Source organism: Eufriesea mexicana, unplaced genomic scaffold (assembly GCF_001483705.2).
Source record: "Eufriesea mexicana isolate 0111107269 unplaced genomic scaffold, ASM148370v2 scaffold2977, whole genome shotgun sequence".
NCBI lineage: Eukaryota > Metazoa > Arthropoda > Insecta > Hymenoptera > Apidae > Eufriesea > Eufriesea mexicana.
This window is the reverse complement of record NW_016911052.1, coordinates 441,510-455,006: the sequence shown is the minus strand read 5'-3', so window position 1 is coordinate 455,006 and position 13,497 is coordinate 441,510. Positions and strand designations below refer to the sequence as shown.

The window sequence follows — 13,497 nt, the reverse complement described above, 5'->3', positions numbered from 1 at the left end:
GAAGAGCAGCGGAAGAGCCAAGAACGTGCACGCATATGATCCATCATCCACGGTAGTCGGTACGGTCCACGCACGTGATCCATCATCTGCGTAACCGTTTTACAATCCGCACCGTGGAAATGCCGATCCGCGATGCTATTCTCGTGCGCACTCGATCGCTTGAGAACATCGTTAAGAAACGTTTCCATTACACACAGTAACTTTGTTTTTCTTATTACAATCGGAAGCGTAGAGAATGTGATGATTCTGGCGGACTCGTGGCGTTATTTGTTTGGCATTTTTGGATAGCTGCATAGGAGAAAGGGAGATTAATATCTTTATGATATTTTAATATTGTTCGATCAGCCGATAGCGTCGCTAAGGCGGCGATAATTTGATAGAGAAAGGTTGTGATCAGGAAGCGTATCCTTGACCGATGGCTTGTCAAATATAAATCAATTATGAGATATATGTGCATATATTAACCAGTTGCATTTAAAAGTTCTCGTACCATATTATTGTAACTTTCCCATAAACTACGTTTTCGAGTTTTACACACGGATCGAGGTTAGGATTCCTCAAAAATACTAAAGCATCTATCAAAGATGAAATACAAAATTTTTTTCGAAATTATGTGTTCCATTTTCAGACAACGTCTGTTTCAATAATGGAATCTTTATTAAACATATCCCATTTCTCCACCAGATTGAATAATCAAGTATTTCCTATTTTGGAATTTTATAATAAGTCATAATAAGTAATCTTATCAATTTGTGTAAAAGTCCATCGTAAATAATTAATTGAACTATAAATAATCGAGTGAATAAATTTCTTAAGATATTTCGTTTTGCATATGATTTATGATCATTTGCATAATCCAGTTCGAACTGATCATTCGTGCAATTTAACAATAATTCATGCAATTTGCATAATCCAAATGAACGAATCCCTTTTCAAAGACACTTGTAAACTTATTCACTAATTTTTGGCACTATATTCATAAACATATATTATCACAACCATAAATTCTGAAAAAGAATAGATTTCTATTATTTTTCCTACAACTACAAATTTTAGAAGAAGAAAATCTAACTTACACTAAATCCAAATTTTATTGTTTCATTTTACACACGCATATTCTTTAATGAACGGATTTAAAATTCATGCAATTTTATCAGGATGAAACGTTCTTTGATCAAACATTTTCAGCCTTATTTCTGCAATATCGGTTTCATTTTGATTCACTTCCTGTTGGATCACATTTATTTTTTTTCGATATCTAATGATTCTTTCGGAAATCAATGCGGCTCGTATTGAGTCAAATGTATCCGATACGGAAATTGGAAGTATGCGATCGACGCACGTGGCTTCTGGCCGGAAGTGCAGCCTCGCAAACTCGTCTAGATTGCGCTGCAAACCCACGCAAAGCTATAAAGGATGAAAACAGGATATTATGATGTGTACTAGTTTATTGCAGATGCATCTAAATCAAACGGAAACGATTAGAATCACCTACAAGAAATAAATTTATAAAGGAATAATTTATACAGAATAACTTTTAATAGAAAATAAAAATAAGAACTATAATATAATAATAACAATAAGTTAATAATATCCTGGTATATTAGTAATATTTAGATTAAAAATAGTATCTTAGAAAATATATAGAATTAACTAATAAATTCGAAGTTATCATTATTTATGTATTAGTATAAAGTATATTTTCATAATAATCAAGTCAATAAATTAATATCATTGTTTTTCATGATAACTAAATTAATAAAACCTGACTTTCTGAGTTCTCATTCAATGTTTGATTTTTCGCAAAAGTTTGCATGAGCCTTTTCTGATTACAGTTCCGTGACGAAACTCTATTGAAATAAAACGCGACAAGGGAATCTCGAATACTGAAATTCAATTTTAAATGTAAATTGTATGATAAAAAGAGACATAATGTTAAAATTATTATACAATTTGTCCAGAATAATCCATTAAAATGCGCTTAAAAAATTAATCTATATTGTTATCGTACTTCAAATTTTAAGTCATTAAAACTAATATAAATAATAATTTTAACAGATTAATGCATAGAAGTTGAACTTATTCTTCAGAAATAATTAGTACATAATTATATACAATTAGCAGGTAAATATATTCATGGAGTACGTAATTTTCCGCATGTGCATTAAGAGCATCGTCGGTCAGTGACTTGACTACTGGCAAGTCGTTCGCAGTGCAATTAATACATTCTGCTCGTAAATATAGGAAAGCTAGAGAGATATTTTGGTTAGTCGACTAACTGGGCTGAGGTTAGGTCAACGTTTCCACGGATTTCATATGCTTCTTCCGTTCACTTTGTATTTCCTGGATTCTAACTGGTAGTCTTTCGAAGTACAATTATACGCTTGAATTTCATGATAAATTGCTTTCTGTTTGTCAGTGAGATATTTTATTTTTTCTTCGAAAAAGTTTCGAGTCTTCGATGCCGTTTCGTACCGTGAAAAGTTTCAGTAACTTGAAAAGACGTAAACATATTGTCACTGTAAGTAAAAATATTATTATGAAACAAGATAGATTTATTCCTTACGAATAATATCGTTATCGGTGAAGTTTTATAACTAAGTAGAGATAATCTAATATGTAATTACTGTTCATTCCCAGTGTGTGGTACTCGATAGTACTTTATTAAAGCATTCATCTCTTCCTGTTTATATCAAACAAATGTTGAATACAAAATATTTCCGCAAACGCAACGATATAAAAATACTTCACAAATCCTACCATGTGATATTTCCTCAGGATCAAGTAGTACTTCCCTTTCCAACCTTCTGTTCCAATAAGAAACAAGAGAAGGATTTACCAAATATCATTGTCACCGAAGCAGAGACGCTCCGGCGATTCTTATCTCCATTCATCTCTTCAGGTGAAACTATTTGACGTCGCGTTGAATAGACTCAGACGGTTTTGTCGGGGACCCGTGTCGTCGTCTGTAGCAGGCTCGCGCAATCGTGAATGGAAAGACTCGTACGAAATCAAAGGGCCGAGGGACAACTCTTCCTGCTTAGGCGAGATCAACGAGATCTCGTTGAATGGAGACCTTACCTTCTTGACCGTCGTCGTCGTATTACCCTTCAAAGTCACTGAGAAGTCACATAAGCCAACCAATGCCATCTACCCTTGATTCACAAGTAAAATAGGTATCTTATTTCACCTCTATTTTTAAGGAAATCATCATATTATTTCGATGGTTAAGAGTTCTCATCGATTAAGACTATTGTTTTTTGAGCTATGATTCAGAAAAAGATCAACCTTCACTTTCTAAATTTTTCAAACTCAAACATAACCTACTTTATGCATCTCACGTGCATTGTAGCAAAAATGAAGCTTTCGCCCATGCCGAGAGAGGCTGGTAAAAGACATGCGCGTGTGCTTGCCCCCACCACTTGGCGGACCCACATTACGCCTTTTGTTATACTTTTGCCCTTTGTTTCACTATTTTGCACTACTACTATCCTTCGTTCGTTTTTAGCAGTAAAATATATGTAATTATTGACTGTAACCGTACGTATTTTATTTCAGTTAACCTATAACAAACCGATTAACAATTAAAGATATGTTATAAATTTTCCTCGTTTTATCTAAAGTCTCGAAAGTTTACGTAATGAAATTTTATTTGTCATTACAGTTATATCATTGAGGAATTACAGGAGTGGGTAAAAACAATGAACTATATTACCTCTCGGCGTATTAATACTTGGCAAAATGTAGTTCAACTTATACCATACTAAATCGATCGAGTATAAAATAAAAAAATATTTAATGTTCAACGCACGGAAAAAGGAAATGTGTAAGCTATTTTATTACCATAGGCCATTGACGTAGAATGAGATAATACTGTGTAAAGATAGCTAGTTACGGGTGTCACTGTCATAAACTAACCTAACAGATTGTAATAAGCCGTAAGCGGTTTAATTCGGTTCTTGGGAAATTTACGCATTCTGAATCGTTCGAAGTCGCATGCGAAATGCAGGTCAGAGAACTGCCTAATATTTATTGTTCAGATCGCGGGCTCGATCTTAATGGCGCGGCGGCACGCGATTCTTTGCCAACTATGCTTCTTAACTCCGGCTCCTCGACCTTCTTTCCTATTCAACTGGCTGGCGCGGAGAAATTGACTTTGCATGCTCGTGGTTTCAAAGGGGAATGAGAGTCGATTTCGTGGTGTATGTATATATGTAGGTAGGTGTTTTTGAGAGGGTTGTATCTGTTTGATGAGGGAATTTCTGGTATTTAACCTTCTTATTGTATTTATGTTTATATGACGCAACTATATTTTTAACATTATTTTAAACTTCACTGCAACCAGATTTTACACTATATTTGTCCAAGAGGTATACCATTGAAGATAATTACTTGTTTAATTTGAAATAAAATATGTGATTCTTTTCCTAAGTATATAAAATATATATATTATTTATAATTTGTATACATTATAAATATTAATAAAATCACAAAGATTTGATGCAGTTCTTTTTCAAAGTTACTAGCTAAGATATTATAAATTAATTATTTCACTTATTATCTTTATACTTTGTACATGTATTCTGTATGTATTGTTTTATCGCTTTCGCCTGGATTATGTAAATATTTTTAGATTTTTTTTTGATAAATTTGAAAGGCTTTTGAAAAATTGATTTCTTATGTTTAGAACTGATATAGTATTTTCTTTTTTCTTTTTCATTCAAAATGTATGTTAAAACAATATGGTAATAATTATATTTTAATGAAAAATGAACTTATGTATTGATTTATAAGTTCTTTAGTTTCAAGAGATACTCTGGAATTTGGTAAAGTTTAAGTTTTGATCAGTGTCATAGGAGTTATGTAGCACTTTGAGGTGGAATAAATCTTGCGAGGAGTTTAAGGTGCGGCGAAGGAGCGTGGAATGTTGCAATGGAAATTTATTGCAGTGTTAGTGCATAGGTTGATCAAATTTGTGTGTAGTACGAATATCCATATGTTTTTCTAATATGTCACAATAGTTAAATTCATATAGGAATATGGTTATATTGTTTAATATCAATATTTATTAATTTCTTAATAAATTAATTTTAATTTATTTATCGCCACTTTATGATTCAATTTCTCTTTTGTAATAAATTCCAGAAAAATTTTATTCGTCATCATTATCTAAAATAATTTTGAAATTGACTTACATAACGAAATGTTACAAAATTTTATAATTCTTGTCAATTGAAAGTAGACTTACATTCTAATAGAAATTTTGGAACATTTTGCAGAATATTTAACTGCAAAATACCTATAACCTACTTCATAATCTAAATAAATGTTTTGTTATGTAACAAATAATTTAATTAAAAACTTAAATGAACTGCAGAATGTTACTATTGTTACTTATAAATTCTAAAATTCTTTAGAAATACAAAATTTTCTAGTAATTACAGTGATATTATAATATAAAGTAATTCACTAAGGTAATAAAGCAAACAAAAAGATGTAAATAGCGTCCTAGAAAGGATACTTTCAAATATATAAATTTTGTACAAATACAAAAGTCAGATCATAAAACGAAACGTAAAGTAGGTTACAAACTATGTCACTTTGATTCTTCTCGTCTACCGTATACTGAGATCACATCAATTTCACGAGACAATTTTAGTCACGGATGTTGACTGTTTCACTAGTAAAGACGGCAAAAGCGAAAAATAAGAGTTCGTTCGGCATATACTAACGCGGAAGATTAAATTTACACCGAGGCAGAAGCCTGATGAGAAATTAGTTTAGAACTCGCAGTTTCATTGGTGCTCTTGAAATGCATCCAAAGAGGTCGCCGACCTCTAAAAGGGATGGATTCAACCGCTTCGTGGGAATTTCTTATTGTGCCCCGTTCGAATGAAGCTTGTTTAAAATCAGAACGTAGCTATAGGTCGGTCTGCTTTTACGCAGAAGCAATAATTGCTTAAATTGAATGACTCCATATACATGAAGTATTATGTACTTTAGATGTTCTGTTACTGCCTGTCTGTTGCAAATCATTGAAGAGAATACCAACTACAAAAATAACAAAATATAAACAAATTATAAATAATAGAACAAGACTATTAACTATCAATATATTCGCATTCGTTCCATAATATTAACGAACATTTTATATTTTTGCATTACTATCATTTTTATTACGTTAATAAAAATAAATGTATATTTATCGTATTACCGAAAATTAGTAGCCTCCATGTATTCCAGGTTTAAATACACTATCAGGGCAGGTTGTATTTATCTCCTCTGTTAATAATATTTTCGATCTTTTATCTCGTCATGTTTTCTATCCTATTCTCCTCTCTCATCTGATCATAACCTATGAATCTTAGGTTAAGTTTAATAACAATTTTATGGCGCATTTTTCTATTTCACATAATAATGATAATTGCGATATTATTACTTCACTCATGAAGATGATACTTATGAGTAAATCTAGCAATTCACCCTGTATATAATTCACTTGAACGCGATTAAAGCGGTACAAATGATTCTGCTACGTCTCCTCCAAGATGTCGTACAATTAAACATAAAAACGATTCACGACTATACTTAGAGGCATTGTATATAAACATTCATTGAGAGTATACGAGGATTATTCTAGGAAGTACTTACTCTTCCTCAATTCCGGTTACAGTGTTCTTAGTACGCGGAAACTAGTTGCGACCAGGAAACGTCTATAACAGCTTATGTTTTCCGTTGCGATCGTAAATGTTCTCGGGTGCTGTGGTTCTTTTGGTGTGGTCAAGTGGCAATCAGGTAACCATTATAGAGCGATACGAGCATTGATTGGCAAATTTCTCTTACCAGCAACTGCGGTAAAATCGTTTGTAGTTGTTGGAAATTAGCATTATTGGTTTACCGCGTTGACTGATGAGTGTAAGTGGATAATTATGTGGAATAGTGTTACTTTGTCGTGTGACGATACACAGAATTTATAGGGGTTATATTTATACAGATTATAGGAGAAAGTAAAGTTTCAAAGAAGCTTTTATTAACACGAAATTTATTTTACGAATTATAAAATACAAAATAAGGAAAATAAGTTGCTAATGAATTATAAAAAATAAACAGAATAAAGTTATTCTTTAATAAAGAATTCTTGTAAATACCGTACGTATATTAAATAAAATATATTTCATTTGTACATAAAATATACACGTGTCATATAGATATATTCTTATTATACAATATATACTTATATCGATTTTCTTAAATAATATATTGGGGAAAAAGTGAATTATAACCTTTACATTTTTATTACTAAAAATTAGCATAATTTAGTTTCCATTCTTTGTAACTGTTATACAGTCTATGACTAACTTTTAGTGCCACAAAATATATTTAAAATTTCATATACAATTTTTAGGATATTCTTGACTGTTATGACAGAAAACATGTTTCTTTATATTTCGTTTAATTATCGCATATTCGTGAAAATCATACTATTTTAAATTTTTCTTTGTTTCAGGAGTAACAAGTACCTGCAAAAATCATCCATCAGTCGGATATGCGCTGTCGGAGGGTTTTTCATTAGCATTCCCGTCTTTCTAACTGGTAAGAGTCAATTCCTTCAATTCTGTCAAGTTTAAACTGCATATTCCTGTCATTAACACGGTTGATGGATAAATCAAGATCTAATCTGTGGTTTGTGTAGAGTCATGCTAATTTATATAGTTACCTTCTGTTCGATCGATCATGAAACTGGTGTGAACCCTACACAGGAATTTGAATTCAGTTCAAACTAGACATTTTAATCTTGCTTAGAGGAAACTTTTTTTATATCTTAGTAAATTCGACAGAATAAAAATATAAAATTATTGCATCTCGCTTGTATTTTAAAACAATCAGGATTGAAAATTCTATTTTCTCGAAATTTTAAGAATTAATAATATGTAGCCGCGTGTTTTCTTTATTTCACTTGTTATACATGTATCATATCTGACAATGCTTTTAGGTATGATATTATATACATTCATCCAGTTTCATTCAACACCGGCAATCGTCACGTCGGTTTTCATAGGCCTTGGCATCGTATTTTGTGGATGTGCAATGGTCCATAACGTCTTCGTGTGGCAGAGGGTAAGAACACGTTTGTATTTGAAGAATTAACAGACTCAAATATATCTTTTTTTTCCTACTAACTTTCCCGTTGCAGTATATTAATGACAGTAGTCCACGCAAAGTTAAAGTTCATTTAACTGTTCAAATTATTAAACAAAATTTGGTGATATTAAATTGGTAATAGATATCAATAAATAAAGTAAGCACAATTAAAAATTAAACTACGTTTTCTTTTTTTTTCCGATTCCGCCAGCGGTATCAGTAGTGTCATGACATTTATCGGTGTTGCTGCTTAATACAATAATTTATATTACCCTTAACATCAATTTATACCACATAATCACATTAAACTATCATTTTTATCCTTTTTCAGGAGAAGACGAATGCTGTAAAGGCATTAGCGCGTGAACAGTGCGAAGCAGCGGTACAGCTGCAACGTCAGCAGCAGCTGCAACAGCAAAACCAGCCCCAGCTGCAGCACCAACAGCAACAACAGCTACGTGGTCCGTTGACCATCCACCACGCTGGCTGCCCGACGAAAGTCGGTACCGTGACAAGCCAACTAAATGCCAGCCACGCGACGCACGGCCGTACGACACAGTATCAACACTATCATCACCATCATCATCATCGACACGTGTCAATGTCCCCTCCGCCTTTATTGCTCTCATCACCAGCTCCGATCGCGGCGACGCACAATCACCTGAATGTGAGCGGACATAGAAACGTGGTCACTCCTCCGGACACACCAGCAAATAGATCGCCACCAAGTCCTGGAAATAAGTTGAACAGATCGCAACATTTGCCACGGGAAGCGACTGGCAGTGTCAGCCCTGGACTTCCAACTGCCACTTTAGATCTAAGTAGCGCAGCAACCACCAATAGCCCGCATGAATTGTCTACGTTGGTTTAGCCTTGGTTTAAATTGTGTTTTGGTTTGGAAATTGGAGATTAATGGTTAATTGTTCATTTATAAATTGAATTTTAGTCTGAAGATTAAGCCTTGGTTTAGAGATTGAGTATAGATTTACAGATCAAATTTTAATCTCAAGATTAAGTCTTGGTTTAAAAATTATCGTTAGCGTCTGAAATTAAATTTTACTTTAAAGATTATGTATTGGTCTAGTGGTCGTCAAGTCTTGCCTAATAAAAGTTGAATCTTAGCCTACATATCGTCTTTGATTTGAAGGATAAAACTTGTTGTAGAGATTCAGATTATTGGTTTGTGAATCAATTTTTGGTTTGGTTTTTGGAAATATCTAATATTGATTTAGAAATTGAATTAGGGTTCAATACTTGATCTTTTATTTAAAAATTATATTCTAATCTACAGATTGTAACTTGGTTTATAAAAATTAGCTCTTAATGTCAAACATTAAATTTTGGTTTAAACTTTATAGAATACTATTGAAATTAGGTCTTAATAAGATTAATTTCTGATTTAAACATTGATTTTTAATCTGTCGTTCAGACAGTCGTGTATAGATCCAAGATTAACTATCGGTTAAAGACGCAGAATGTTATGCAGCAAAAATTCGTTAATGAGATATAAAACTCGATTCAGTACTATCCACAGGTTAAACTCGTTCTACACCTTCTTTTATGTATCATCATTAAAAACAAAAGTCTCAACATGTTTTTATTATTTCATTTCTAAAATAAATTGGCTTTTTAAATTGTCTATTTCATTATATATGATATTATAAGTGATTTCCTAATATAATTATAACATCCAAGTAGTATGAGTTTACTATTTTACATTTTTGATTTTTAATTTCATCTTTCATTTCTCTTCAATAATATCTAATTATACTTATGATTTTGAAGTATATAAACTATATATTCTCTAAAAACTTCAAATTTTGTGCTATTTCTTGTTTCAATTTATACAATTGAAAATTACAATGATAATGAGTTACCACAATATTCAAGCATTAAATACCTAAGTTCATTTTACATAGCTATTAAATTAATTACAAATCGACCAATTAATATTAGCAATAAACTACTACTAACTCAAAGAAAAAAAGTAGTAATAAACAATAACAGAATAACCAAACAGACTATTAGTAATTGGTTAATTTTAAATGTAGAGTAATAATATGATCAAAGTTTGGATAGTACTGACTTAATCGCTAGAATAATAATTGCAAGTGGAAGATTGGGATTAGCAATTGATCTATGAAGAATATATTTTTCAACTACAATAGGTATTAATATTCAATGTTAGTTCGAAGCTGCTTTGCCGGTCAATCTGTTGCTTCGAAGATCCTGTAACTTTGTTCGATGATTGTTCGATACACACATTTTTTGTACTCTATGGACTCATTAGTTCATTCATTTGATTTTTCATTCTATCTCTGGTTTTCTGTGAAAAAAATAGTCGAATAATTATATTTATTGAATAGAAAGTAGTGAAAATGTATATGATTGATCAAACGTATTTGAAAATTCACTATTTTAGTTATAAAGCAAATCTTGTTTTAATTGAAAAAGTAATTGTTTCCAAAGAACAGTCAACAAAACTTGTTACAAAAATAAAAGAATAATTTTAAGTAACTTCTAACGAGCTTAATACTTCGAGAAAGTGAAGAAAGTATGAATCATAATAGGAAACGGGGAAATATGGTGTAATGACTGTAAAGTTACTTATTAACAGATCAGAAATGAAGTAAGTTTTAAAGAATGACCCGAATACGTCGTAAATAATGAAAAAGGAATGACTAATTTATACCCGCGTGTATCTTGCCATTACCATACTATTACTATACTATTTTATTAATATTGTTAGAATTACTTAATATGTTATTATTAATATTAATGATTTTACTATTATTATTATTGTTATTATTAGTGGTAGTAGTAGTAGTAGTAGTAGTAGTAGTAGTAGTAGTAGTACTATTATTATTATTATTATTATTATTATTATTATTGTTATTATTAATATTATGAAACTTCTAGTCCTACTTTACTTTCGCTTTCACGAAAGAATAAGATTTTCGGATTTTTGACTGCTGCGCTCAATTCAGCGGTAATAAATATCCCGTTGCGCATGCGCAGTAGAAAGAAAACTGGCGAAACTCAAATCTTGAACTACAGAGAGTTGAAAACTTATAAAAGTATAAAAGCACGAATTATATCTGCATTGTCTAAAAAGTATAATATTTCATAATATTATTTCTTTTTACTTAAGAATTGTTATTCATTTTCGCAATTATTAGCTTTATTTAAAATCAAGTAAACAAGCACTTTATGTTCTTTAAAATACAATAATTACAACGTAAAATTTTGTAAATTGATGGTAACAAACTCTATAATTCGAGATTAGAATTTCAATCAAGTTCACATTGAACGTAACTTGTCTTAATTTTGTCATTTAAGCGTGTATACTATACGTGTTTGTTCCTTCTTCTCTTGTGTGCAGGACTGTAGCTTAATTGCTTCCAATAAACGCAGTTATCGAGTTGAAGGCCGATACGAGTTTAGAATTAAATCTTTAGGATTATTTAAATGAGAGATTAAAAGATAAAAAGTATTGTTTTTATACTGTCCGTGCCTATACATAATATGATCAATCGTTTATGTGTATAGAGTGAATTCTTTTAAGAGAAATAATATGTATTTTTCTTCTTAGCTTACTCTTGAGTATTTTGAGATACTCAATATTAATTTTATGAGGGACTTACTCTTTGAAGTTAGAAAACGAAAGAGAAAAAATCAAACAGGATAAATAAATTTGAAGTATGAATAAATACTAATTAACAAAATTAGAATTGGCGCCATATTTAAATAACAAATATAAATTATCTTAGTATTTTAACGTCAATATTCTTATTCGTTTTCATAATTGTAAATTTTTTTAATATTATCACCGAACAGGGTAAATATTTATATAATGTTTAGTATTATATTTCTCAAAACTATAGTAGTAATTTGTGAGACATTTGCTTGCTAACTTCAAATTTTATACATAACGTTTAAAGCAAACGATTCTTCATTATAATGTTTATTGAAGCATTTCCAAGCATTTCCAAACATAATGTTTTCTTCTAATAGTATTTCAGTGTACCAATAACATTTTTTTAATATTTTCACGGCAATTTTTGAAGTATGACAAACTAGAAGAAATAGAAATTTGAAAGACGCTTATTACTAAGCTCTTAAACCTTCAACATCTTTCAAAGCGTTACTGCACATTTGTATATTACTAGTAGATTAATAGAAAGTAACGAAAATATTTCATTTTTCTTTTTACTGCGATCGCTCAATTGTCATTTAATTACTTGACTCGTTTAACGAAACGTGCCAGGATATATTTATAACTTTTGTGAGATAAGTTTGCAAATTTGTCATTAATGTTTTATATTGTATTATTAGATTCACACTCATAGAAATTAAATCAGTGTACATAATATGTAAAACAATCATGAATATATAAATATATTGCATATGTTCTGAATTATATTCAAATTGGGCAGGGTAAGCGAGTGAAAATATGTAAATTTCACGATATAATGTACATCTTATATCGAATTTGTAAGTAGTGTAGTAATAGAATATTTTACACGTAACAAAATATACGAACGACAATATACGAGGTAAATTATTTGTTAGGTCCATGTATAACAAGCATAGTACAAAAGTGTTTTAGCTTTATGTACTGATACAACAAATACCAACTTCATAGATGTACTTGGTATGTATCTAGTTAAGAAAAAAATAAATTATTCTGAACAGATAATAGGAATTTATGTTCAGTAAAGCGTTTAGTTGCTTGTAAATGAATTTTTGAAAGCGTAAGTATCTTACTTCTAAGTAGTTAAGGCACGCGAGCAAGGGAAATCAAACAAAGGAATCAAGATTTTTGCTTAAAACTATTTAATTTGTTGTTTTATTATCTGAAGTTAAAGATGATAATGTACAAAAAATAAATAAATAAGATTCTTCAATATAATTGAATTTTAATTATAGGATAAAATAATATATCCAATGATTTGATTGTTATTAATTTATTGTTATTTTGAATAATTTTTAAGAAGTTTGTTTTATAAGTAATCTTATTTATAATAGTCACAGTTAAAGATGTAAATAACTACATAGGAAAATTATAAAATATTTTATAATTCATAGATTATTTTAACATACATATAAAGAAATATATAATTTTTATTTTGATTTTAACTTTTAAACATACTAAAAATAAAGAATATATTCCCTTCATAATTACACAGGCTCTTTACAATAGTAATGTACAAAATATTAGCTTGATATCACAGATATCAAAATTGTATTGAATAACTTTACAAGAATCTTATCGCTATATATAAAATGTTTCAGTTATTTTACATATATATATTAGCTTCACGTTAAAAAATAATGTTTTTTTATTGTATGTTT

The 13,497-nt window shown here is 30.4% G+C and overlaps 1 protein-coding gene across 1 annotated transcript in view; it reads left to right on the top strand.

Annotated features, from left to right (window-relative positions):
• LOC108550820 (uncharacterized) overlaps positions 1–9,013 on the top strand; it is a 20,298-nt gene extending 11,285 nt beyond the window's left edge. The window contains exons 2-4 of the mRNA XM_017904694.1: positions 7,508–7,593; positions 7,994–8,118; positions 8,474–9,013. Of these exons, the coding sequence (XP_017760183.1) occupies positions 7,508–7,593; positions 7,994–8,118; positions 8,474–9,013 (751 nt within the window). The remainder of the gene's footprint in view (positions 1–7,507; positions 7,594–7,993; positions 8,119–8,473) is intronic.
• The last annotated feature ends 4,484 nt before the right edge of the window (positions 9,014–13,497 follow it).